This window comes from Alligator mississippiensis, chromosome 9 (genome assembly GCF_030867095.1).
Source record: "Alligator mississippiensis isolate rAllMis1 chromosome 9, rAllMis1, whole genome shotgun sequence".
Taxonomy (NCBI): Eukaryota; Metazoa; Chordata; order Crocodylia; family Alligatoridae; genus Alligator; species Alligator mississippiensis.
This window is the reverse complement of record NC_081832.1, coordinates 4,073,953-4,101,640: the sequence shown is the minus strand read 5'-3', so window position 1 is coordinate 4,101,640 and position 27,688 is coordinate 4,073,953. Positions and strand designations below refer to the sequence as shown.

General features: G+C 47.5%; 1 protein-coding gene across 2 annotated transcripts; it reads left to right on the top strand.

The window, feature by feature from the left end:
- The first annotated feature begins 44 nt into the window (after positions 1–44).
- Positions 45–27,297, top strand: LOC102566837 (DEP domain-containing mTOR-interacting protein). 2 transcript variants are annotated; one of them, XM_014609551.3, is made up of 9 exons: positions 49–580; positions 8,372–8,550; positions 14,429–14,552; positions 16,812–16,990; positions 18,408–18,593; positions 19,391–19,531; positions 20,599–20,669; positions 23,882–23,986; positions 26,113–27,297. In XM_014609551.3, exons 1-9 carry the CDS (start codon positions 495–497, stop codon positions 26,236–26,238), a joined length of 1,197 nt encoding a protein of 398 aa, XP_014465037.2. In that variant the 5' UTR covers positions 49–494; the 3' UTR covers positions 26,239–27,297. The 2 variants fall into 2 exon arrangements, with proteins under 2 accessions (XP_059569179.1, XP_014465037.2); XM_059713196.1 differs by lacking the exon at positions 23,882–23,986 and having other exon boundaries at positions 45–580.
- Positions 27,298–27,688: the final 391 nt, after the last annotated feature.

The following is a 27,688-nucleotide window of genomic DNA, read 5'->3' as shown; positions in this document are numbered from 1 at the left end:
GAGTTTCTCTAGGCAGCAACAGGCAAAGGCTGGCAACAGGCTTAGGAAGTTGTTCGTCCTTTAGGAGCAGTCGTCTGGCTTCCCACCAAGCCAGGTAGAGCCTGGGATTTTTTTTTTCCATCCAAAGCCAGGCTCGGGGCCGAAAGGAAGGAGAGCAAAAAGCAAGGATCAGATTGCCGCAGGCTCCTCCTCCAGGCAGCAGGTTTCAGGAGCAGAACTACCTGCGTTTACCTGTCAGACCGTCCAGACCTGGCACCACCCACAGTGCCCATGGCAGGGACTCCTAAAACAGCTGCCCTCAGCCTAGTCCAGGTGCTCTCGTGCAGCCGGGAAGCCCTTCCCAGGGGACTGACGGTTGCTCTGTAGCCCGGAGAGGGAAAGGGCCATCCAGAGGAGCTGTCAAACACTCCCTGAGTGGCCCTGGCAGAGCGCTGCTTGCACACACGCTGAACACTGCCGCTGTGTGAGCACTCCTCACGTGCGCCGGGGCCAGGATGGAGAGCATTAGCAACGGCCTGAAGAAAAAAGCCACGGAGAGACAGCACAGGGCAGAGGTGATGATTGCCGGGGAGCAGCTGAGGTAGGATGTGCTCAAACCCGGGGGAGCGGGAGCAATCCCTCTTCTCCCTTCTGCTTAGCCACGGCCTGGCTTGACTAGTTGATCGGGAGGTTTGTGTGTGGGAGGTTTGCAGGAAAGACAGAGAAGGAGGGGTGGAAAGACTATAACATGTGCTTGAACTAGTCTCAAGGGGAGTCCTGCTGCCTGCCTGCCTAATACCTTCCCCCTCCTTGTTTCAAGATGCTTGTTCAGTGCAGCGGTCCTTCGGGGCCAGAAACCCGCTCCTTTTCCCTGGGGTTACCTGGTCCCACTTTCCCATCCTGGCTTGATTTAAAACCAGTTTCTCGTCGGTGCTCGGGGTTGTTCAGCTTGGATTGTTGCTCTTGTCTCATCCCACACGTCCTTAGCGAAGGTGTTGGAGGGGGAATCTGCTCACTTGCTGAAAAGACCCCGGGGAAAAACTCCGGAGGAAGGAGGCAGGACTTCAGTCTCTCCCTCGCTGCTTAGTTTTTACCACTGTTAACACTTGCTTGGTTTGACAGCCTCCGGAGAGAAGGACCCCCAGTCAGCCTTGGTGTCTGGGATGTGACACCGAGATGATAACCCAAGGTCCTGGGCTGCTGGGTCCATTATTTAAGTGCCTGTATCAGCCGCTGCTTCTCTCTTCTGGATGAGAGGAGTTTTAGCCGAATGGCGTTTGATCCCGAGCGAAGCTTTCATCCTCTCCTATTTTCAACAAAGGGAAAGTCCAAAGGACGTCGCAGTGTCCTAAGTCACTTTGCAAAACACATTGTGGCCTTTAAGTCCCTCTTAAAAATGTTACCCACTGTTCGTGCCCCAGGTCTAACGTGTTCAGTCCCACGTAGACTTATTATATACATATTTTTAAAGTACCTGACAAGAGCCTTTGGGATTGAGCACTCACTTTCCCTTCCTCTTGTGTAGACACGGGATGAAAAACAGTATAAAACACTATTTTTTTAAATGGAAAACTCCCCTCTTCTGTAACCATGCCTATGAATGGGGGAATTATATTAAAGTATAAGAGATTTTAATCTGGGCAGAGAATAGAGACTGGTAGGTAAGGGACTGGGTGCCTGGTCTGTCTTCAATGAGTCTTACTGGCGAGTGCTTCTCCTCGTTGCATATTTGTATCATGGTAAGTGTTTCTAATTCCTAATGCAGGGTTGTGGCTGCACCATTTACTCACTCAAAAAATGGATAGTTTTTGGCTCAAAGAGCTTTCACTCGAAATGGGATGATGAGTCAACCCCTTCCTTTGGTTCTTCTTTTTCCCCTTCCTTTCACCTTACCTTGTCAGAGATCATCTTCTTACCCTAGAGCAACTGTCTTCAAGGCTTCTCTATACATAACAATTGGGAGAACTGCTGCTTGACCACCCCTTCTCTCCCCGAAGCAACACTTACTGCCTTTGAAATGTGTTCAGTCCAAAAAGCAAGTCAGCAGACCCCAAATGTCCTGCAGAGGAAAGCGAGCAGCTGCCAGACTTCTTATTTAATGTCACCAATGCAATGGTTCATGTCGAGAACTGTGCGCTGATGGTAATTCAACAGTGGTCCCTACAGTAGGTTTTCTAGTGCTCTGCCCATGTCTTGTGGCAGCATAAGGGCTGACTATTAGGGCAGACATTCAGAGGAAGAATAAAACTACCAGCTTGAAACTACAGTCAAGCTTCTGCAGATTGATGGTGCATCAGTATGGACCTTGCAAGACTGGAGTCCAGCATATCCTGGATCTGTCCAGTGACCTAGAATCGCAGCAAATGAGGGTTGAAGGGATCTCAGGAGGTCACATCTAGTCCAACCCCCTGCTCCAAGCAGGACCAGCCCCACCTACATCATCCAATTTGTAGCCACAAACAGAAAGGATGCTTGTGACAAGATGCAACAAATTCCTGACCCATTGACTAGCCCCCCATAAAGGAGCCTGCTCTCTTCCACTATATGATCCATTATATTTTCCTAGTTTTTAGCAGCCAGGAGAAGAAATGCAACCAAATGTGTGGTCCTGTGATGAGCAATTCCTCCAGCCACTGTTTTGTTCATAAATCTCCCTCTTTTGGGCCATCTGGACTGCACTCGGTGAGCGTGCCTGGGGAATGGATGCCAAGACATGCAGAGGTGTCCTTGTGTCAGTGGGGTGCTGAGCAGATTAAGCACTGTTTGGGATGAGCTTATTGCAGCCCAAATTCACTTCCTAGAGAATCAGTCTCAGGTAACTTGCTGCGTCTAAGGTGAACTCGGATGAAGGTGGCAGTTTCTGACGTGGGGCTGTTGCAAAAGAGGGGAACGGGGCAAGAAGCATTGTGCCTTGGGCTTCCTCTTTGCAACGTGCTTGATTTCCCTCTCGCCTGGCTAACAGCAGCTGAATTTGATGCAGGACAACTGCTGTCCCCTTCCCGAGTTGCTCTGACTTGCTGTCTGCGAAGATGATTTCAAAGCATACTCCGCGCTTGCGTTAGCTGACGTCCGGGTGCTGTGCGTCTGGTATGGCACCAGCAAGATAACACTCCCTTTTGCTGCAGCTGTGGTTTAAGGTGCCTTTACAGAAGCCAGCAGAGACTTTTCCTTTTTTCCCCTCAGTCCCCTGGTGAATCCTGGGCATTGCTTGGTGCAATACTGTATAGCACAAAGGCTGGATAGACAGAATAGGTAAGCACTGCAGCAGGAGCCAAAGCTTTCTAGGCAGGAAGGTGGAGAGACGGGACCCAGTGGCTGGCTGTCATTCCTCTATTCTTCCTACTGCCAAACCCCGAAGTCAACTCAAACTTGTCAGGCTGCAACCACAGCTGAAAGCTCAGACTACCGAGGTGCTTGAATATGCCAGACTTCACAGTCGTTGATCCTCCCAGCACTCTCAGACCGGGAAGTAAAGATGGAGACCCGGAGGCAGTGACGTGGCACAGGCCACATCACAAGGAACACGTGTTAAAGTTAAACCCAAGACTGGAGCTCCATAGTGCCTCACCCATTAAACCACGGGCATATCCCCTGCGCAGGAGCCTGCTGTATTGTGAGGAACAGGCTCATTTGTGACAGGCTGAAATAAATCAGCAATAGGATTTTTTTTCCCCAAAGTACCGCCCTCCTTCCTGCACCCAAACTAACTGTGTGCGTCTGAACAACCCTTAGATCTGTCTTCAGGCTCCTTGGGCTGCTAGACTAAGATTGCAAGCACTCCCTGTTTGGGTTGTCTGTTGAGATGAGTTTCTTCAGTGCTCAGACAGCTCTCTCCTGGCCAGAAGCAGCTGCAAATTTTTCTCCTCCATGCCTTTACCCTTCATACAACTCCAGGGTTTGAATTGTGTGGACACTGCACACATCTACATTTAAGCTGTGAAGGAGTCTGTTCTAGTGCCAGCCAAAACTGAGGCCAGGTGTCTGCTTCAATTGATCCAATCCAGTTTCTGTTGCTAGCTTAATCCCAGGACGGTCCTGGACTTTAAAAGACATTTAAAGGACATGTCCTGGCATTTAAAGGAAAACAAAACACTGCTTGGTAGTGAGTGCTTGTAGGACCAGCACTGTCGTGCAAGTGCAGCAAAACCATGAGATCGAGGGCACAGGGCAGTCTCGTGGGCATGTGATTCCCCTGGCATTGAACAGCACCAGTGTTTATAAAACAGGTTGCGGGGGCAAGGCAGGATGCACACCGACGTTTGCAGCTGCTGCACTTGGCACCAAAACCCCCGGCATGAATCCAGTCCCACTGGTCGGGTGATCTGTATCCCCTCTCTCCCTCCTCTCCCACACTGGCATAACCCTCCAGCCTTCCCTTCCTTCACCCCGAGTTTAATCCCAGGCGTGCCTCATTGCAGAGAGTCCAAAAGGAAGGGATGATCTTGGCAAATGCACAGAGATGATCATTTCTCTAAACTGTTGCTATTCTTCCAGGCTCTTAGGGCATCCTCTGATAGCAAAGGGCTGATCAGGGGCTTCAATGAAACAAGCAGACAAATATCTATTTAATTCCTAGGAGGTGGTCTCCACAAAAATAATGAGCATGAAGGGGCATGGCTGGCTTAGCCATTATCATAAGGCTGGGGATGATGGTCAGCATCTTCAGAAGTTGGCAAGTGACTTTGGGTGTCTAAATTATTGAAGCTCCCAATTTGAGACAGTTTGAAGTGCCTTGGCTTTCAGGGCAGGTGCTCAGCACTTTCTGGAAATCATAGCCCTTCGGGTTAGTGATCCCAAAACTTGGGACTTTTTCCAAATCACAAGTCAGTTTTCAAAGCCTGGGGTCAGGAAAGAACAGAAATGAAATGGTAGAGAATAAGGGCTACCTATCCAGGTGAGAGAACAACTCCCCAATAATGCATCTGAATAATGCACCTTTTGAGCACTCATTTCATTTAAAGGAAGGGACTTTAAAAGCAAAGCAAGGGAAAAAAAAAACATAGGAGGAAAGATTAATTTAATTGTAGGTGCATCAGGTGGAAAGAGAGAGAGAGCTGTCTGCGCCCCAGGTTGCTGAGCCTGTACTGTTCCCAGTAATCCCCATGAGGTCCTGTGTGTGGGACTCCCAGAATAAACCCATGGAGCCCCTGAGGCTCCCCTCCCTCTTTAAAGTGCTATGAATTTGCCTTTGAACAAGGTCATAGAGAATGAATAATGCTGCTCTTCCAGTGACCTTGACCAAGAAACATTGCGATTACTCAAACCAGCCCTTCCAAAACATGCACAGGAAGGTAGCGCGGGAAAGTGATGGCCGAAGCAGAGCGAGCTCTGTGATCGCCGACTCTTAGCGATTACAACTTAGCAACATGGGAACTTTTTTCATTTATCCAAGATTTGTATAATGGGGTTGGCAAAATCCCGAACAGTGACAAATGAACGCTATAAACCAGAACCCATTGCAAATTGTACTTTGCCAGCTAGGTTTTGTCCGGGCCGTTCCTCGTGTGACTTTTCTACGTGCCCTCGTGGATGCAGGAACTAATAACGATTTAGACTTCTCCTAACACTCTTGACCTAATATTTCTCATCTATAATAAGCTTTCCTAGATAGTGGCATCCCTCTTGTCAACGATGAAGAAGGCAACGTTTGGGAGAATGACTGTCTTTTTGTTCCAGGACAGCAGGACTGTACTGTCTAGTACTTTGTCCAGCAAATGGTCTCTTGCACAGGAAAGGATCCTTGCAAGGCTTAAAAGAAATTCTTCCAAGTCCTACTGTGAATAAAGCAATCTACAGAAATGCTCAGTGGTTCATTATGTGCTGGCCCTTGGAATGTGTTTTAAAATGAATGATTTGAAACTCGAAACCTCTTGGGACTAAGCAGAAGATAGGATCAGATATTTTCTTTGGGGGAAGAGTCCATGCATTGGGCATTTTCCAATGTTAATATTGTGAAAACTGTAATGACTGTACGGCAGGGTTTGGGCTTGGGTACAAGTCTCTTGCCAAGTTTGGTATGCTCTGGTTTGCAGTTGGCTTTGGCTTGAACACAAGATCGCTTTGATATGTGGCCCTGTTCAGTTGTCAAGGTCACTAGGAAGATCAAAATTTTCATCATGTGAGTAATGCTCACTCCTGCAAATATTTCTACTGAAGTCACAGACTGTTGCCAGAGTTTTGAAGGACCAGACCTTAGGGACTGCAAATGTCCCAGCTGAAAACTGCTTCCCAGACTAGGCAAACGTGATTGAGAAAGAAAATGTTAGTTTTAAAACTATGTATACGACTAGGTTTTTCATCTCCTACAGAAAACTAATGCTCCACTACCCCAGGAGTAATAGAAATTAATAAGTTTCTGTTGTGCTCGTAAACGTGGGCTGGTTTTACGTGTATTTAAGAATACACAACTGAATGATAAGAGCAGCTTTGAAGGTTTTTCACTTTGTCAGCAAAACCAATGACGGTCTATCTGGATGCTTTGTAGTGTATGCTGTAGCTGACCTGCTGCATTTGCTGGCATGGTTAGCAGGAGAAGGGACCTTACTACAGAATAGTGAACATATAAGCAATTCATCTATTTGCTTTTCTTTGCAAGCCTTAATCAGCAGATGTGGGTTTCTAGATGCATGTTAAAAATGACCTCAGTACTGCTGCTCAGGATGAAGGCTAGTATGAATGATGAGAAACCACATAAATGTAGAGTGTATATGCACGTGTGCATGTGGTATGGGGAGGGAGCGCAGGCATCATGCCTTATGTAAAGTGTATATTTTGAGGTGGACTTTAGTTACCTTTGGCATGTACAATTATTTCTAAAAATCGGGAAAAATTAATGATTGAAAAGCCAAATGACTGCAGGCAAAAGATGACTGATGCAACCTGGACTGAGCTCAGGTCTGATGAATGAGGGAACTGGAACAGAAATCAATAAACCCAGATCAATGTGCTGGAAGTCACTGATGAACAAAATCATGAGGATGGGGGGGGTTTTTGTCCATAACCCCTTTTTGGGGTCCTTAATTTTACTGCCGAAATGAGGAATATAGAACGGGCAGAAAAGTGAGCTTTACTTTCTTGGCTTCCCTGGTGTAGTCGGCTGTGACCCCAAGATCCTCCGTGATACTGTTGGGCTTTTATTGCCCTGAGCTTTGAAGGTGGGCTGGCCAGACAGAGCTAGCGACAACCCAGACGGTCACCTCCACCAGTTTTAGCTAAGTCCTGAACAACACTTGGCTTCTTGATGTCACCTTCCTCTTGCCTCTTTCTGTCTCCAAGCTAGCATCTTTTTCTCTCTTTTCTTTTGTTTAAAAGACATCTGGCTTTGCTGGTCAACACTGCCACGAGCCCGCGACCAAGAAAGCATGTCTTCAAAAGCATTGCCTTAAGCAGCTGGTGCTGGTAGGATTTGGCCAGGTCTCAGACCTGAGCAGCCTGTGTCTGTGCCTTTCTTCAGCAGCAAATTTGCAGGGAACAGTTGGTATCAAAAATGGAAAGTGTACATTTTTCTCTCTTTGCTGTTCTTCTCTTTCCGCTTACATGGGTTTGTCTAGTTGTATCTTCAAGGAAGTGGGACCAGACCCTGACAACAACTGTCACAGATTATCTGAACAAACTTTTTTTTCCCCCAAAAAGGCCAGTTACGACCCTCTGGAAGACCATCAAACAAGGGGCTTCCTTGTAAAAACTCTCCGCAGTTAATGGGGTGAGGGAAAGGACGTTGCTTAAAATGTAAAACGACACCAATACTTTACATTTCCAACGCTGGGACTGCTTCCTCCTCCTAGCGTCTCTTTAACAAAAGGTTAAAAAGATTTTCACTGGTTGTTTGCGGGCTGTGGTATGCGGGCTGAGCGCCTTGCTTTCCAAACTCTGAACCTAATCATTTAACCCTGTAACATTAACATGCCTGTCCCTGGAGGCCACTAACACCTGTAGGTTTTTCTGGGTCTATTAATTCTGCCCAAACTGCTACCAAACTCTAAATTTAGAAACGTGTATGCTCTGTGACCCCTGGAATAACTGGTTTGTCTGTTAAGGCAGCAAAATGTAGCACCTGGCAATGTTGTCACCTGTGAACGTGCGTGTTTACTGTACACTTTAAGAAATGCATCGGTTGGTTTGTGCAGGCGAGGAACCAGTTCAAACCATGTCCGGGGTTTTCTGAGGTTCTGCAGAAGTTACCAGAAACTTCGCAGGATTGGGCCTGCCAGTTCATGTCAAATTTTAGTCTTAATCAGAGAGGCTTAATTAAGCATCCAGATTGTCCGGTAATTGCTTGAAGCACGGATGAGTACCCAGCCTCGGAGGGTACGTCCAGGGTTGCCCTGCATGGAGCTGCTCCTCTGAGCTGTCCTGGGGGCTGCAGTTATGTTCAGCAGCTTTCTCTCTCTAGGCTTCGCCTGCATGATGGAAAACTCATCAAGGACCGGCGGTACCACCTTCGAACGTATCCCAACTGCTTTGTAGCGAAGGAGCTCACAGACTGGCTGATTGACCACAAAGAAGCACCAGACCGCGAGACGGGAATCCGCCTAATGCAGAAGCTAATGGACCATTACATCATCCATCACGGTTGGTGAAATCCTTTAGCTACCTTTTCACTTGACTCTTCTAAGTGTCTGTCCCTTTTTCCATGATCCCTGGCTTACATTTTTGGTTTCCCTTCTGCAAACCCGCGGGCAGCTCCCCAGAAGTCAGTGGAGTTACTGATGGGACTGGTCTCCTATTAATTTTCCCAGCTATTTAAGTTTGGCCCCTGCGTTGTGATTGCTACAGAAAACAGGCTATGGCTGTGCTTGAGCGATGTAGTCCTTCCAGGTGTGTCACTTTGGAGAGGGCAATACCGTCCTCTCAGCAGGCTCTTGCCTACAGTGAACACCCCAGCAGCTGCTAAAATACTGTGGCTTCAGCATGCCCAGAGCCTGATCCCACCACCTTGTTTGTGCCCTGCAAAACCAGAAAATGGAAGAAATAACAACAGCAAAAAAGCAATGCAGTTAAATTTATTTTCACTGCACCAGCCCCTAGCTTCTCAGCTCCCATGAAGGTCGGTCAGAGAGGTGGGGCAGGTTGCAGACCCCCTAGCTCCACGGAGTAAGGTGACCCTGACATACCATGGGTCAAAATAAACTCCCAGAAATGCCTCCTTTGGGAATTTAAAAAATTCTGTGCATCTACATGTGCATTTACTGCACAGTAAGTTACTGCGCAGTACAGGGTTTTTAAACCGGCATCTATATGTGTAGGTGTTACAGCACAGTAGCGCTGTGTTCACTTCAACTTGGGAGTAAAGTTACTCCCAAGTCAGAGCTCGCACACACAGTGTTACTGTGCAGTAAGGCATCTACGTGTGCTTTACTGCACAGTAACTAAATGGGTATAAATTTGCTACCTGTATGATGCAGGTAGCAAATTTACACCCAACTCGGTGTAAGTCATCACAGGTACTGTGCAATTACCTAAATTACTGCACAGTAACTGTGCACATGTAGACGCATCCTCAGTGTCCCTTTACAGGCCTTTTCTGGAAGCAGTTCTGAGTACAAATTAGCTTGGTACTTGGCTCTGATAAGTCTCGACTTAGACCCCAAAATAGGAGGAGACTTCTCTCCCTCTCTTGTAATAGCTCTGTTTTGTTTCTGTACAAACCCCGGACATACATTACTCTTAAGAAAGGTTTGACCAAGTCCTAGGCATGCCAGCGTGAGAGAGCCCTTCCCAAAGGTTTGATCCTGGATCTGATGCAAACATCTTGCCCTTGGGTGCAGCCATGTCTCAGTTTTCCCCCTCTCAGAAATGGGCATAGTAGCAGAAGTCTGGAAGGGGTGGTCATCTCCATGAGACATGTCTTGCATTTCATCTGTGAATTCACCCATGAAGCCCAATAACTCATGGCTGAATTTGTGCATATTTTCTACATGCTCCATCTTGGGAAAATCCAAGTGCCACGTCCCTTGATTTGAAAGCAAACCCCCAGATTGACATGCTTTTGTAACTGGGTGCTGGCTTGTGAAACCACACTTTGCAAACATTTGCTGGGTTTTGGGGTTTTTTTTATAATGGGCCAAGCTGAAGCTGTGTATTTGGTCTAGACCCAAACTTTGGGGCATCTGGGATATCCACTATTTGAAGATATCTCAGTTTCCCCTCTCCAAGAAACAGGTATAGTAGCAGAAGTCTGGAATGGACTGGTCATTTTCTATGAGACATGTCTCAGATTTCATCTGTGGGTTCACACATGAAGCCCAATAACTCATGGCTGAATTTGTACATATTTTCTATAATACACTCCATCTTGAAAGAATCCAAGTGCAGAGACACTGCCATGTCCCTTGGTTTGAAAGCAAACCCCCAGATTGACAGGCCTTTATATCTGGGTGCTAGCTTTTTAAACCACACTTTGCACACATTTGCTGTGGGTTTTTTGGCTTTTTTTTTTATAATGGACCAATATTTGAAGATCCAATATGTAAAGAGAGAGAGACTTATATTAAGGTCTGCACAGTCATTCAAATGAGTGGTCCTACCTTTTTAATGCCACACATGTGTGTGCATGGTCTCTGCCTTCACTTTGCACTGCTCATAGCTTTTCAGGAGGTGAGAGAGGTCATTATCCTGCTGTGAGGTGCAAGGTTTGCAGTGCGTTTCATTCAGCGTTATGATGCCTTTCTAGTAGGTTAGATCCTTCCACGGGGTTGTGTATAGGGACCCTTGCCATGCAGTATAGGGTCTCTGAAGGAACGGAAACAGACTCTTTAAAGATGAATGCTATCATCAGAACTTGTTTTGGGGTGTCTAGATTCAGGGAGATAATTAGCAAAGACAGAATCGGCAGCAGAGACCCTGGGGCTGCCAGGGGGAGTTGTATGGAGGAGCTGAAATAGTCGGCTCTCAGTGCGCTGTCTGGCAGAGCACGAGTTGAGCATATTTCCTTTTCAGGAGTCGCACAAGGCTGGCTTGTGTGTGTTGCCTGCAGCCTAAGGCAGGATGAAACTAAAATAAACACAGGCTGGCAAGGCGAGGAGCTGCCTTCCTCACGCAGCTCGGGACCGGGTAGGGAGGACTCAGCTCTGTGGGGAGGGGTCCTCCAGGCTGAGTGTCCGCAGAACGATGGACAACTTGATATTTTTCTCCTTGTGGCTGGTAACCAAGCAAGAAGAGGAGCCTGGGACACTGATTGAAGAGCTCCTTTATCCAGCGGGTCCTTCAGTGAAGGCAGTGTTTTCCCAGCCGTCTCGCTCAGGTAGATTAGGGCAAGTTCAGACAGGCTGGGAGAAGGTGTGAATTCTTGCTTCCTTCGTCCTTGCCAGAAGAAGAAGGGCCAGCATTTGCATTTGTGCATGATTGTTTGTTTGGGTGGAGTTTTTTTAAATTTTTGCCCGCCCTACTCAAGAGCGCAGTATGCAGTGTGCACGCACAGGGTGCCCTTGGAGCCATGTGTCCTTGAGTCACCTCTGGACCAGCTAGTTGGCTTCTCTGTCCTGCCCACAGACAGCAGCAGCATAATAATAATAATAATAATGTTGTTATTCCAGCCAGTGGCTTTTGGACCCTGTGGGGGTGCAACCCTGTGGACGTATACGATTATTTGCAGAAATGGATTTTAAATCTTAGTTGCTCTTTGTATTAAGCAGGTATCTTGCCCAGCTTGATGGGCTGGGCTCTGCAGGGACACATTTAGGGACAGGGACCCCATCAACTTGAAGTATTTCCGCCTTGTAAAGAGCTGGATTTCACCTGGCAGGATCTGGTGAGTGGTGGTCCAAGCAAGCCAAAACTGCAAAGTGAAAGCTGAAGAGGAAGCTTCTCTCTGAAGGGCCAGACTTCCCAAAACTTGTGGCATCCATTGTTTGCAATGGGCCGGTTTTACCTTTGTTCTTAGAAGCTGCTGAGTGCTCGGGAAAACTCTGCGCACTTTGCCGAGCGGCCAAATGGGAGCCGAATGCCCTTGAAAAATCTGCCCCCAGATCTCCAGCATGAGAGACATGGGCACGCTGGCGTGCGCTGCTCCTCGGTCAGGAAAGGCTGCCGCGGAGGAGAGGGAAGCAGGTGCTATTCTTATTGACTCCAACCCCTGTTATACTGGTGTCTAGAAATAAACCCGTCGCCGCTGCAATGCAAACACTATCTGTTGCCATCTGCTGCTTGCTGAGAGATTAATGCCCTTTTACATTAAGCTGCCTTGAATATAAATAACCTCTGTTTCTGTGCTTTATCACAGAAGCATAAAGCTGCAGCCATTAGTTCTGGGTTAACCATTAACGCTTAAATCTGATTATTTTTCCATCTTCCCAGCTATTTTTTTCACAGCCAGGTTGACAATTTCAAAGAAATCCATTATTTAATTAGGCCTTTGAAACACAGGGTGCAAACAAAGCTTTTGATTGGTTATCAAGGGCGTCCACTGCCTACATTTCCTACAAACCCTTATCAACCTCTTCCGTTCTTTTTATTTCTTTTTTAAAAACCTTCAGCCTGCTTTGCAGCTAGCTATTCCTATTTTTTTTTTTGTCTTCTAGTAACAACGTTGTGTGCTTACCAATGTTGGGGTTATTTCCCTGCAATCATCCCTCTGCAATCATGTGCCTTCTGAGTCTCCGCGGAGGAGAAAGGCAACAATTACCTCCTGAAATGCATTGCCTATGGTATCGCCTACTTGAGTGATGTAGATTAGATGGTTACCATAGGGGTGGGAAACTGGATTTAGGATTTCACCTGCATGCACAGGGTTTTCAAGTGGCCAAAGTGTGTCGTCACCCCTGAGCTCTGTAATTCCTGTCTACTCCCTTGTCCCCCGACCCCTCGAAGGACTGACTACAAGTCTAGCTGAGCCATTAGCACTGCTCGTCAAGATGGGTAACACTTTAAAGACCCAGAAGAAGGGTCTCCTTGGGCTGATCCTCCAGCGTGAACATTTAATGCTGGCATCACCATTCATCTCCCCAGGAGGCAAAAAACATAGTCCTGAAGATGAGCGAATGCAATAGCACTTAGCATAGGGGCTGGTCGGTAAAAGGCAGGTGTATTGTCCCTAAAGCTTTCTGCAGAAGTAAGCGTTATTGCTCAAAACTTTCTTTAAAAAATGATATGCAATTCTTTCCAAAATGATATGCATTTTCCAAATGAAGCATGTTGAATCGCACATGCTTTCTTGGATCAATCTGTCTATGTGTGGGACAGTGAGGGGTGATCACTCTTGACTTATTAGTGGAAAAATATTCCTTTTTATTTTAATTGGGAAAGTTGTTTCCCAATTAAACCTTGTTTCGTGGGTGAAGTGGCTTCTCACTCTGTGTGTGTGTGTGTGGGGGGGGGGGGTAGGAGGGATGGGGATGAGGTGGTAGGGGGAGTTTCAATTTTTGGGACAGACTATTTGACCTTCTGTTCTTCCCACTTCTACACCACGATGGATCCCTAAGCTGGTGGTGTCCCTGTGTTGCAGGTGGGGAAACTGAGGAAGAGACGCTAACTGATTTACTCAAGGTCCAGTAGTAAATGAGAACCAGAGCTGGGGCTGTGGGTCGCAGGACAGTGGTCCTTTTCTGTGACCGTACGATCTCTCTGTGGTGTCATGTGCATTTGCGTGCTAACTTCTGCACACTCTCAACCGTGGTGCTTGTACAAGCAGTACAGTCATGCAAGCAAAGAGGTGACCGCAGTCTCATGCACTGAATTTTCCAGACAGAGATGCCCCAGATTGGATTGTCACATGAGTGAGCGGGGCAGACACAGCACAGATTTGTTATATGGGAAAAGTTCTTGGAGATGCATTTAGATTTCAGAGCATCTTCAATAAAAGGAGAGAACTGTCAATACTCTGATGATGCTTTAGGATTTTTTTTGGTCTGCTGCTTTTCCCTCCCTCCCTCCCTTCTAGTTTGCTTAGAAATGGCAGGGCCTTTTTAGAGAAGGAGTTCACCGTGGTAGCCTGAAGTTAGACAGGAGGCAGGTGTAGATACACACCTTATAGACAAATTAAATAAGATGTATATCAAGCACATGCTTTTGTGAACTTGACATCACTCCTTTTGGGGCTTTTTAACCAAACAGACTGTAAGCGAGCTGCATTTCTTATAACTTTAGGTAAAGTGCAACCTTTAGACTTAACCATGTGAGCAGGACAGGGAGAAACTCTCTGCCTTATTTCAGCTGAGCCCACCCATAGGTTTTGTGCATGAGACCTGATTGATTGCTTTCCCCAGGACAGCCGTGCAACCCTTTCCCCCACCCCCGGAGTGGATGTGTATATTCAGACCCCCTGGTCAGGTGCCAGATCCTATTCAGAACTGGTTTCTAATGAAGCCAGCTATAGCGCAGGTCAAAACCGAGGTCAGGATGCTTGGACCACCACTTAGCATCTGCAAACGATGGACAGTTATTCTGTAGACCTTGTGGGATAGGGTACGCTGTGTCCTGCAGCGCTGATGGCTCTGCTCTGAACTCCTTCCAGTTTGCGACGAGCACTTGGACTACAAGGACGCCAAGCTGCTGTACCGCTTCCGCAAGGACGACGGGACTTTCCCTCTCAACAAAGATGTGAAGGTCTTCATGAGGGGACAGAGCCTGTACGAGAAGTACGTGAGTCCTTCTTTGCATGGCTTATCGCCATGCGATGGCCTGGCTGCTCTCACTGCTGCAGCTTCAGGGCCTTTCGCTGCTGCTGCTCTTTCTCCTTCGTGCCCTGCATGCTGACCCCACCGGTTACCTCCACCCGATGTCTTGCTCTCCTTGTCGCTGATCAGTTATCTGCACCCGATGTCTTGCTCTCCTTGTTGCTGCAGCAAAGCAACAGGCTTGGGTGGAGTTCAGAGGTAGATGTGAGCTGGATGCAGAGTCTGAGCCCACGGATGCTGTGGAGGGTCTGTGTTCAGATCCAGGCCCAAACTTCACCGCCTGGAGCCATCAGTAATGAGCATGGGCTTCCCTGCTTCCCGTGGGGAACTATCTGAAGCTTTGCAAGCCCCTGATTCAGTTCCTAGCTCAGTCACAGCCTTGGGGAAGTCTTTTTGCCTCTGTGCCTCAGTTGCACATCTGTAAAATGGGTATTCTGGCACAGCCTTGCCTCCTCAGGGTGTTGTTAAGATAAATACACAAATCATTTCAACTGAAAAACAAATTCTCATTTGGAAAGGAAAACTCTTCTCTGCCTCAGTGTTTTTGATTAGACTTTTCTGTCCATCAGCTCCTGTTCTAAATCTGGGAAATTGTCTTTTTTGAATCACATTCAGCCCTTTTTATCTGAACTTGTTTTGCCCCCTAAATCACCTCTGTACTTCGCTGTTTCAAGTGCCCTCTTATCTTAATGCTCCATCGGTTGCTGAGCATCAACAGTCGGATTCAAGAATTGCAACTAAGGTGGGAATCCAGCATCAGGCAAGCAGGGAGAGGGGTCGGTCGGGGCTTGGCCTCACGGTCTGCCCTCAAACCAGCAGGAACGAGCAGGGGGAAGGAGATATTTCTCTTCTGCTTTTGCACAGTGTAAGAAACTGGGTTCTGCAAAACTCCCGCTAGCTCTCCGCGTCTGTGAGGCTGATACACCCTCTTGTGGAGGCAGAAGCGTCAAACCTCCTCCTTGCAGGACACTGGGCTGCATTTATGCTCTGTCTTACCCTTACCCAGCTTTAATTCTCTGAGGTTGCTTTTCTTGGCTCAAACACTTGGTCTTGCCTTGAGTTTCCAGGAGAATTAATTCACCTCCCCTTCCAACCCTTTTTTTTTTTGTGCTTGTTTTTAACCCATGAGAAAGGAGTGCCTTTTGCATGACTGCCCCTGAGCACGTGAAATGCAAGTTTTAAAAAAAAATGCAGACGCCAGGTGCCTTTCCAACCTGGCTCTGGGCTCTGTTGCAAATGCTTGCAAAGCTCTTTACCTCTCATCTTATCTTCCGAGTGAGTTGGCATTTCAGGTTGTGCATTCATCTGTTGAGTGCCTCAGCTGCCTCCTCCTCATCTGTGTTTAGAAGGAGACCTAGAGTTTAGCTTTGATCAGGTGGGTTCGACCTCTCACATCGGTTGCCTGTTCTCTCTGCTATCTTAAATATTTTAAGTAATGGGCTTTCTGCTACTTCTCAGGGCTTGTCTGAGTGAGAGGTCTGCATGACTTTAACTAAAGACAGCATTTTCAATTTATTCCCATAAGCCAGTGGGCTGTGTGGGGAGCCTTTACATTTTGCTTTCACTTCACTTGCCCATTGGAGGGTTTATACATGGTTCTGCACTGGTTTAACTATAGATGGAGTTAAAATGACACCACTGAGGGCTTTTCCTCCAGGGAAGTTACTGTGAAGTGAGTGAACACACTGAATCCCAGTGTAAATGCTCTTGGCGTATTGGGAAGCTTACTCCACTTTCATTGGAGTATCCCACAGGGGTGTTTGTGTAGAGCAGGCAACGATCTGTGAACTCACCTCCTTTGTTCCTTTGGGTAAACTGGATATCTTTAATTAGACCCACTCAAAAAGTTGGGAAAATTCTTCTTTGCACGCTTTCGGGTATAAATACCCTTCGTCAGGCTGAGGAAGCATCTGCGGTTGGTGAGGAAGCATCTGCAGGGTGTTTATACCCGAAAGCTTGCAAAGAAGAATGTTTCCAACTATTTTAGTAGGTCTAATCAAAGAGATCACATTTACCCAACGCACCTTGTCTGCCCATGTCCTTAGACCAACACGGCTACAACCAACACCCCCTTGTTTCATTCACTTGTCCCAGCTCTCTTGGCCACTGCAGGTAGGACAAGCCCTGCACCACTTTTGCAGTAGTGGGGCTAACAGAAAAATGACTGCTTCCCCTCCTATCCTCTGCTTTACCCATTGCCTCGTTCCTTTTCTGTGCCAGGCTGATCAGTGTGGAGGACTCGATACTGAAGGCGAGAGAGGAGAACGCCGTTAAGTACCAGAGGACATTCCTGGGCTGTGAGATGATTGACTGGCTCATCAAAGAAGGGGAGACTGCCAACCGAAAGGAAGCGATAGAGCTAGGCCGGGCACTGCTGGAGCACGGGATCATTCAGCATGGTACGTGGGAACCCCCCAGGATGGGGAGGATGGGGCTCCTGGCCCTGCAGTGCTGGGAACAAGCCTCCGTTCATGCCATGCAGCAAATGCTTGTCATGTGCTGAGCACTGGTTCCTCCTCGGCGGTAGTAATGAGCCTATTGAGTGCTATCTATGGAGAATGGGACCTTTGGCAGCCGGGCTGTCTGAGGCAACCCTCAAAGGCTTTGAGATGCAATCTGAGCCATTCCTTGGCACTTCTTCAAAGCTTCAAGCTGAAGCCTGAACTAGGATCCATTTCTGGATGTTGAAGGGTGCATGTGTATATATGTGTGTAAGAGAGAGAGAGAGGAAGCAGGGAGGGAGATCAGATCCAACACTTGCCATTAACACTAGAAACAGCTGAGCTGAGGGAACTGGGCCAGGGTCGGGTCCTTTTCTAAGGAGATGTTTGGAAGTCAGTGATGGATGCCTGTATCAGAGATTCAGATATTTATTCGTATCTTTGTTGGGGAAGAACAGCTCCTACCCTTTCAAAAATGACAGGAGACCCAGGATAGTTTCCTGAGGGTATTTGCAACTAGGGATCAAATGAGTTCTCCCCAGCACAGATGCATGCAATTCAGTGGGGGGGCTGCAGGTCACCTCCAGGAAAGGTGGGTCTACCTTGAGCCAGTCTGGGTTGCTACACTCTCCTAGTTCTGATGCTTTTTACTTTCAACAGTAATTAAGTTTATGGGAAACTGGGGAGAGAGAGGTTTTATTAGGGGCAAAGAACCCCCCTGAGAGTTTAACGGCATGGGGCAATGGAGGTTTTTCAAAGTTTGCTAAGCTCATGGGGGCTGAGCAAGTAGATGGTCTTAAGCTGTCTCTTGAAAGACTGCCCTGCCATTTAGCCCCTCGGCTGCAGTAATGGGCAGTTTTTAATGGAAGGCTGCTTATATCACGGTAGCAACGTTTGGTTCAGCACGTGGCTGCTAAGGCAGCATCGAGGGGGACACGGCTCTGAATCCTCCCTGCCATTCCAGATGGAGAAAGGGAAAATGGGAAGGTGTCCCCTGGCTGCGGTTGGTAGGGGAGCATCCCCACTTCCACCCCCATGCACCCTGTGTTGGCGAATGTGGGAATAAGGACGTGCATTGCATTGCATTGCAACCCCTAATTATAAAGACCAGAAAATGTTGTCATTTGAATGCATTCATGCAGGGCCTTGTCATTTGCCTTGTGCTCCCGAGCCGGGAGGCATGCTTGCTTGCAATGATGAGGATGAGAGGAACTCATGTTATTTAGTGAAAATGGAGTTTCTTATCTAATCACTCGACTCTGGGAGCTGGGGCGTAAAGGAGAGCATCAAATATGGAGAGAGTTGTCGGCATAGCTAAGAGCGCATGCAGTTGTGCTCAGAGACCCACCTGCCTGGCCATCCTTTCTCTCCTCAGTCTCCAGCAGGTACCACTTCTTCGACAGCAACCTCCTCTACCAGTTCCGGATCAACTTCCGCCGGAGGCGGCGGCTCACGGAGCTGCTCAATGAGAACTCGCCTCGGGCTTTGTCGGACAGCCCAGATAGTCCCTTCTGCCTCCGGAAGCTCAACCCAGACCAAGGCAACACCAGCTTTCTCTCGGGTAACTGCGGTGGGTTTGAAGGGATGGGTCTACTTAAGTGCTTGAAGCATGAGGGACTGATGGGAGGGAGGTTTTGAATGTCCAGTCTCATGACCTGGGGTCTGGCTCGGATTATGGCAGTCCTTGCTCTGCTGTGTCCACTCCCACTTCCCCCTCTGCTCCTTGGTTTGAATTAGCATCACCCTATTCTCTGTCCTCCTTCCACTGGGATAGCTTCTCCATTGGGCTTGAGTGGCTACTTGCTGCCCCGGAGGGGAGGAGGGCTGCTGTTTAAACTTCCCGTTGCTGGTTCAGGAACCAGCAACCTTGTGCACCCGAAGTCCCATCAACTAATGTGAGATCCTCTATGTAGAAGGAGAAGAGATCCCAGCTCATGCAGGAGGGAACTGGCTTTACACTGAGCGGCAGCATTGAATGGGAAGCAGGGAACAAGCAAAGCAAGGAGAGAGGCTGGGAAAATGCACCTCGACCCTGGGGGTGGGAGATGAGGATCTCGTTGCAAGTCTTGCTGCTCCCATCCTTGAGGCCCCAGCTCTGGCTGCACAAAGAGCAGCGAAGGGTGATTTCCAAAGAGGCAGAGCTTGTGGGGACAAACCATTCAGACCGCTTGCATCCCCAGAATGGAGTGGGAATCTCACAAGGACCCTGCTGGAACAGGGAAACGGGGAACTTCGGACCCTAGGGGAACAGAGAAATTTGGGAGCAATGGAGAAAGGCTTAACTGTCTGCATCCGTACTGGGATTCACCTGGGTCTGCCAACACAGATCCAGTTGCTGTTTGTGTTCATGTCTTTCAGTGCAGCCCAACAAGGAGATAAAACTCGTCTCAGCTGTTCGCCGAAGCAGCGTCACGTCTCTGGCTGGAAGCTCCAACCCTTATTTCAGCGCTACCCCCAGCTTGGGCTTCCTGCCAGCAACTGAATGCAACCCCAAATCAGGTCCGGACGTGTTTTCCTGCCATGCTGATGAAGGGGCAAGGCAGGATCTCAAGCCCAGTGCTTTTTGCTTGGGTTTTCCCCCCTGTTTTGCATGACTGAAGGGGTGTCAGCTGTTAAACTAGTGATAACAGAGCTTGCTTGAAGAGCTCAAAGGGGGAAGGGAGGAATTGCTTTAGTTCCTGCTGCCTGCAACACCTCTATGCCTCTTCTGGATCAGGGGGCAGGGATGCAGCATGAACCAGTGATGGTAACCAGGACGTCATTAGCTTTGCTTCTTCACACTTAAGGTGGAAGCTGGTTTCCTTTAGGAGCCCAATGATCTTTCCCTTGCAATAAATGATTCTTTCCCTTAGCTGCCGTATGCCACATCTTCTTGTGAGGCAAAGCTGCTTTGCTTTAAAACAATATTAAAAAAATAAATCAGGAAATGAGTTTTAAAATGATGGACGTTGAATCATAACTGGTTTTACCATCTATTCTCTGTGGGGGCGGGGATGATGGGATATCTGTCATTGTCGTCTTGCTTTATTGTATCTTCAGAACAGCTTGATCTCGAAGCATTGGGTGTTTGGGGGGAGTGCTGATTTTTTTGCTAACACTTGACTGCTCTTTTGGGAGGGTGTATGTGTGTTTATTAAAGCATTCAGAGAGTTATTTCTGCAAAGAAGTTTTAAAGACTGTGTGTGTGTGCATGCATGTGTGTGTTCACGTGCACGCCAGAATTTTTCAAGTTCTCATTGATAAGTAGACTGCTTATATCTGTATTCAAATCCTGAATGCTTGCATGCTCCTTTTTTTCTTGTGGAAAGTTTATTAAAAAACAAAACTAAACTGAAAAAGCAGCTGAAAACTTGTGACCAGCTCTAATGTTTCTCTATTGGAGAAACAGCTCAGGAAGAGGTCTTGGTGTCTGTCGGTGCGTTTGGTTCTTGGAGAACATTTCTGCGGGGAGGGTTCCCACAACCAGTCTCCAGGCGGGGAGTCCCCCGGCTTCCTTGTTCTGCGTTGGACCGTACAAAACCTTTGCATATGCTGATTCTGATAGGAGCTGTCTCCTTTGGCTCTAGTGTTAAAGAGGCCTGTCACCAACGAGGAGCTGCTGTCCCCCGGGGCGCCGTACATCAAGAAAACGCTAACCGTAAGTGACCACTGCGAATGCCACTGCTAATGGGATGTCGCTAACCTCTGCTGGCTGCGCTGTAGCTTGCTGCTTGCCTTGACTTCTCTGTGCAGAAGATCCAGACTCCTCCTTTGTGAGATTATTGGGTAATGGCATTGGATTTTGGGTGATTTTTGGCATACTCTTTGGGTTGGAGCTGGCAGACAGTGTCTTCAGGGTGCTGCTACTTGTGGTGGTTTTGTGCATGTTGCAGGCAGCGGAGTCGCAAGATGGGGAGCAAAGCTGCCCTTTGCATTGCATCCAGTCCTGTGTAATTGCAGCTGTGTTTAACCAAGACCATGTGCCATTCATTTACCTTTCCTCTGGAAGGAAGATTACTTCTCCATGTAATTTTGTGGGTCCATCAGGGTGCTCTAACCCCATTTATGTCAGAGAGTTGAAGACATCTCTAGCTTTACCATGGAGTTTTTTATGGGCTCACAAGAACCTGTCCTGACCAACAAGACCACGAACTCCTGTTTCTTCTGGTGGGCTGCTGGGCACGACCCATCCCTTTATGAAAATCTTAATTACCGAGCTGAGGCTCTGGCATGCCATGAGGAGCCTGAGCCGTGGTTTTCTTAATTATTATTTGCTTTACTTTGAAATCTGCTGGTAGTTCCTTTGAAAGATGAAGCCGGCGCTTTGCTAAGTGCCTTATGAGCATGTAGGGATGCAATCCCCACCCTGACTCTTCCTGTAAATGCTTATTTGCACAGAGCTCCTGGTCTCTCCCTGGCACAGGAGGGAAGAGAACGTATCTCTTATGCAGGAGCCAAATCCTTTAGTCTGGCTCAAAGACACTTGGAACAATTATCCCCTGAAGCAGGGATAATTCCTAGCTAGACTGTTAAGAAGGCTTTATGGCACACTTGTCCTATCAGCACAATGCAAAGGGGCTGTGGCTCTGTTCCAGGGTGAGTACCGTCAGGCTGGGCCTTTCCTCTGCTGCTGCGGTTCCTGTCCTAGACCACTTTCCCTTCTAGCTGTGCTGCTTGAATCCCTTTTTGGGGAGTGGGAGTCTCTGCATTCAGCTGATGAAAATAAAGTGCTTATACTACCTCATTTGGGGGCAAAATAAATGAGAAATGAATGAAAAGCTGCTCCAGGAATAGCCACTGGCTTAGGTGAAAGAAGTATCCGTGTACTATGGCCCCAGACAGAATAAGGCCTGAAGAAACCCTGTGGTTTTGGTTTACCCAGAAGCCTGGTGTTATAGCCCTGGGTGCTCTGACATCCAGGTGTATTAATTTTGGCAAGATTAGAGGTCCTTCATGAAAGATAGGATTATTTGGAGGATGTGTGATTGCAGTTTAAGTTCAGATGCATTACAACAGTCTCTCCAGTGACAAATCCCTCCATATAGCAAGTGCCAATGACACTCAGGGAAAGGATCAAACCAGTTACAACCACAAATTTACAGGGGTGATTTAGAGGAATCCAGGAAGCAGGGCAGAGACGGGCCATCAGACTGCAGGCACCTAAATGGACGATTGAGAGCAAAGAAATAATCAGAAAGAAAAAGTCCAAATATTGCAAGCAGTGTGGGGAGTAGGATTGCAGTGTGTCCTGAGGATGCAGCTACCCAGGAGTTGGGGAGATGGGGGGAAGCACCAGTCCCTGCAGTGGAGCAGGATGCAGAGGTGAAGAGGGGGGTGTCTGCAGCATGACCCTCTCGAATTCAAAGTCTCTTTCTGGCTGCGGAAGAAAACCAGGAGCCATTCTGCTGCTGCACTCGCAAACGCTGTTGTGACACCAACAACTGCTTTGATTCCAGCAGGATTGTGTCGCCAGCTGCCACGTAGCCCCAGCAACGCCGATAAGCAGAAATAGTAGACTGGAGATATCTGATACACGGTAGAGCCATTCGGAGACACAGACAGGCAGTTGATGGGATACCCACAGAACAAGCGATGTTGCTTGGGGCTGACACGTGGGAATGTCACCCGTTGCTGGACAACAGGACGGTACAAATCACTGTTTGGAGGACAGTAGAAAACCATAACCTCCCTGTGAAAGAGCACTTACCTACCATGGGCTTATTTCTCTCTGCAGACTACATCTTGGCTTGTAATGCTAAGGCAACCTTTATTTAAATTAAAGGACTTTCACTTTTTTTCCTAGGGAGGGCAGGAGTGGGCACTCTGACTAGGCTCACGATAGTTTAAGGTGCATCAGAATTGCCAACGGAAGTGTGTTTAGCAAGGGTTTAATTCTTGCAAAAGCACACCTTTTCATCAGAAGCGCCGTATCCTGGAGACAGTGCTGTGTGGAGACAGAGAGAAACAACGTGACTTGAGAAAAGTCTTTCAACACTTACTCATTTTCATTAGAAATAGGTGGTTTGGGCAGCTGACTGCATTCTGTTCAACTTCCGGAGAGTCACAGGCATTCACTTCTAGGGTTGGGTTTGGCCACCGCTGTCATGCTTACACTTAAAAAAATATTTTATGATGTATCAGGTTCCCTGGCAAACTTTCATGCTGGTAGAGAGATGCAAAAGAGCCCCCTGATAGAATCACAGACGATGAAGGTTGCAGGGACCTCAGGGGGTCACATCTAGTCCAACCCCCTGCTCAGAGCAGAACCAGCCCCAACTACATCATCCCAGCATTTGTTTATCTGGGTCTTAAAAATTTCCAAGGATGGAGACTCCATCACCTCCCTGTTCCAGTGCTTTATTACCCTCCTAATGCAAAAGTTTCTCCTCTAACCTCAGCTTCCCTTGCTGCAACGTGAGCCCATTGCTCCTTGTCCTGTCATCTGCCCCCACTGAGAACAGTCCAGCTCCATCCTCTTTGCAACCCCCTTGCAGGGAGTTGAAGGTTGGTTTAGTTTCTGTAGAAAGGAGATTTTAAGTGAGAAGCAGGGCATCTTGTGCCTTAGTGATGGACTTTTGATACTAGATCTCATCTCCCCTGGTGCTGAGGAGCTTTGTGCCCATTTCTCCTATGGAAATGGGGTTTGAATCTTGCAGAGCGTTTCTGCTCAGATGGAGAGTACTCCCACCAGGTCATGGTATTAAGGATATGCACTTGTAGGTCCTGTTGATGTAGAACATACGGGGCACACGATGATGGAAATGTTTTAATAGGATGACCTTATCTCCAGTTCAGCAGGACTTCCTGAAGACTGTCACCCTGGAGAAAATCAGTCCACTGCTCTTCACCTACCCTCTGTTCTGCTTGTAGATTGTAGGGGATGCCGTGGGCTGGGGGTTTGTGGTCCGAGGAGGGAGACCCTGCCACATCCAGGCTGTGGACCCTGGAGGACCTGCTGCTGCAGCTGGCATGAAGGTATTGTCTTCTCTTGCCCTTTCCGGTGCGTTAAACCCAGTGGGCCAAATTCATCCTCAATTGAAGTGGGAGGAAAGAATTAACCCATAGTCACTATCATGTTTTAAAGCATGTCTCTCCTTGCTGGCCGTGTGTTATGGTGCTTGGCTCTTTTCAGGAATATATGGAGAACGGTGAGTGCTGTTGTTTTACCTCCTAATCCTTGAAGAGCGAGAGAAGCCGATGGTAGGAAGTGAATGCAATCCATTGCGTTACCGCTCGGATACTTTTTTGCTTCTGCAAGCCACTGCCAGCAAGTGCCCGTGTCACTTGATACCTGATGGGTGCTTGAAAACAAGCCGTGGCTTGTAGGTCCCCTGACTGGTTTGTTCTGAAGGATTCCTTAGCTTATTTAATATTTTAATTATTTAATAGCTGCTGGCTCTGCTTGGAAGAGACCTGGGACAAAGCTGTGCTCCAGAAGACAAGAGGGAGTGCTTTGTCACGGCGGTGCGCAGGGAGCGTGGCTTGAGCCAGTGTCTGCTAGCAGCAGCGTGGTCACTGTGATTTTCCCCGTGTCGGGGTTGTCCACACAGCCAGACCATTTCCCAGACATCACCGCTTGAATGAGAGGAGCAACTCATTAGCTGGCTCTTATCACCACTTTGCAAAGGGCTCATGCATTGCATGCATTGCATATTGCTCACCGGATACGTTCTCTTCCCCCTCTCATGGGAGAAGCCGTCTTGTGTAAAATGTGGGCATTTCATTTTTGCCCTAAATTAGGATGAAAAGGGAAAAATATGGACATTCCCCACTGAGGAAGGTGAGGGGGGGAGGAGAATTAAAAAAATCTTTGTTCAGATTTGGGGTGCTTGGTCTGTGCCCTGGACTGAACTACATCCACCTGAGTTTCCTCGGAGCTGGCAGGAGTCGTAGGTCAAGTGTCTCACACCTCTGTTCAGTTCTGTGGGTTGTTTTACCCATGAAGTACCATAGTCACAGGTTTCCCATCACCCTCTGCAGGGATTCAATTAGGGAGACTGCAGAGCATCAAGGGAGATCTAGCACATCCTGAAGTCCAGCTCAGAGGGAAATGGTGCAGAGACCCCTGACCTGCAGCTCAGTTGGACACAAGTTCGTGTCAAAATAGCTGGATCATTCAATTCAAGGAACCAAACTGGATTTCATTTGGCCGAAATATTTGTTTCAAGTTTCCTGATGTAGAATTGAATAATTCGGTCAAAACTGGAATTGGAAAGCTCTGAAACTGCAATTTAAGTTAAAAAAAAAAAAAAATCAATAGAAAACTCCCAGTCCAGTTCTAATAACTTCAAGCAAATAATTTACATTAGGGAAAGAGGAGAACACTGGTGCATCATGTTCTTTATTACATATTTCAGGGTAATTAAGTGTTTTTTCTTTGCCTTGGTTACTAAAAACAAAGTTGCTCCGTGGAATTTTTTTTGGGTATGTGAAAGCTGTTTGGATCTGCACTGATGGATAAATCTGTCTTGGGAAGGAGGCACATTTGGATGCATTCATTTTGCAATCATTCTGCTGTTTCCATCTGGCATAAAATAAGCCGAGCTCCTGAGAACCATGGTAGACCAACAGACCAAGTGTAAATGGGTTTTGTGCTTCTGGATGAAACATTTTAGAAAGAAAGGAAAAGGAAAGTTGTGGTTTTGCTGGTCGAGGGTAAAAAGCCCATGCACGGTCATTTGTACAAATCTAATATAAGTTACTGTGATATTTGAAATAATGTCACTTTCTCAGAGAGGTCAAGGGTTAGACTCACCTGCTTTGGGCAGACCCGGATAGGGTAAGTACTGGTGACATTTACTTTATTTGCTTGAGAAAACATTTCTTTGAACTCCTTCTTCTAATCACTTACGACAAAGTTGCCGAACTGTACTATCAAGCCTCACTTCAGCTGAAATTTTTCATCATAAGGTCAAAGAGGCACTTTGTGGTAGCTCTGAGCATCAATGCCTTTGGTTGCTGTTTGGAAGACAGGGTTCTTAGTGCAACCACCGAAGCCGGATGCTTTCTGGTGGCCGTGCAGCGTAGCAGGTACCTGCATTGCTGCAGTCCGGCAGGTCATGGCATCAGGAAATGCAACCATTCCTCCCTCTCCGTTCCAGGTGTGCCAGTTTGTTTTCTCTGTGAATGGAGTGTATGTTCTGCATTTGGACTATCCGACCATCAGCAGCCTCATCATGACGGGACCCCGGACGCTTGTGATGGAGGTCATGGAAGCCGTGGAATGAGCGGAGAATTGTCTGCTCCTAATCTCTGCTTCAAGAAATAGCTCCCAAAGAGTGCCCAAATCTCCCCTGTGTCCAGCCCTGAGCTGGGTATCTAAGCTCTGCAGAGGGGCAAGAGTTGAGACGCACGCCAGCGCTCGGCATTTCATTTTAGGTATCTCTAAGTAACTCCCCGCTCGGCAGGAAGGGACCCAACCTGGTCTTTCACTCTCAGAGATGAAGTTTGAGGTTTAGCCTGGTATTTTGATGTTTCTTAATGCAATTGGAAGTTAATAGGACAGGTCTCATGGCATGGGCTGGTAGTTCAGGGTCTAAAATAGGGCTCAACACTGGTAGTGATCCAGATCTTGACAGGGACCACTAGTCAAGTCACAAATCCAGTGAGACCCGAATTCATTTTGCCGTCTAGAGACTGGTAAGTAGCAAGAAGTTGGTTCAAGTCCTGCCTTTCCGTGGGATGCCCCCAGGCAGGATATCCGAGTCCCCCTCAACCCTCCTGTGCAAAGAGTCGAGTAGAGATGCTTTTTTGGCAGCCGCGTGTGCACGTCCAGATGAGCTGCTGAACGGTGCTGCTGCCCGCCTCGGAAAGTAAAGGCTGCCCGGTTGCCTTTCCTGATGTATGAGAAAGCGCCACCTCTTCTGACTGAAACCTGACATACTCCAAAGGGACATTTCATTTTTATTTCAAGGTGTTCGTAGACTGTATGGCCAATGACTAAAATTGTTAACTTTCTTTTAAACGACTGTAATTTGCGGTGTCTTTTATGAATAAGATCTGTCCAGGTGACTCTCATGTTAAGTGCAAGGGGTAAGAAGATTCCTGGACCTGAGAAAAGCAGATTGGAGACGAACAGAAAAGCCACAGCAGCTGGTCCTGTCCAAGTTGATACCCAGATGAATTTAAAAAATATGTATTTTGGTGAAGATGGGTTTTCACATTCAGGTGATTGATCGCTGAGGGCACTCACATCTTCACAAAATACTTAGCAAGTATATTCTTGTTTCTTTAGCGAGGCATCCAACAACATACTGGAAATAATACAATAAATGTCTTGTGTTATATTTTGTGTGATCCTTTTCTTGTGTGGTGGTGTTGCCCCTAGTAATGATATACCTGGAAGGATCGTTGGCAAGAGCAAAACCCAGAGTCCCTTGATTGAAAATGATACGTTATGACTCAAAGAGGCAGGAGGAAAATTGTGGCCTTATTGGTGTTCATGAGTCCTGCCATTAACTGAGTTTGGTGAGGCTTGGAGTTTGCCCAGTGTTGTCTCACTCAGAAGTCATCTACTCAAATCTCTGTGCAGATTTGGATGCATCTCTAGCCTTCTTCCAGTTAGACATGATGCAGATCCTAGCAGAAGAATACAAACATGCCACCCTCTCTGCCATCAGTGACATACAGCCTTATTCTTCATAGCAGGACACTGATTTATCAGTTTGCTGCATGTAC

What these genes read in the sequence shown, in the direction of transcription:
- LOC102566837 (XM_014609551.3), top strand. Translation starts at nt 495, where the DNA reads ATGGAGAGCATTAGCAACGGCCTGAAGAAAAAAGCCACGGAGAGACAG. An exon ending in ATTGCCGGGGAGCAGCTGAG is followed by an intron (nt 581 to 8,371) that starts GTAGGATGTGCT and finishes TTCTCTCTCTAG; the next exon opens with GCTTCGCCTGCATGATGGAA. An exon ending in TGAATGCAACCCCAAATCAG is followed by an intron (nt 19,532 to 20,598) that starts GTCCGGACGTGT and finishes CTTTGGCTCTAG; the next exon opens with TGTTAAAGAGGCCTGTCACC.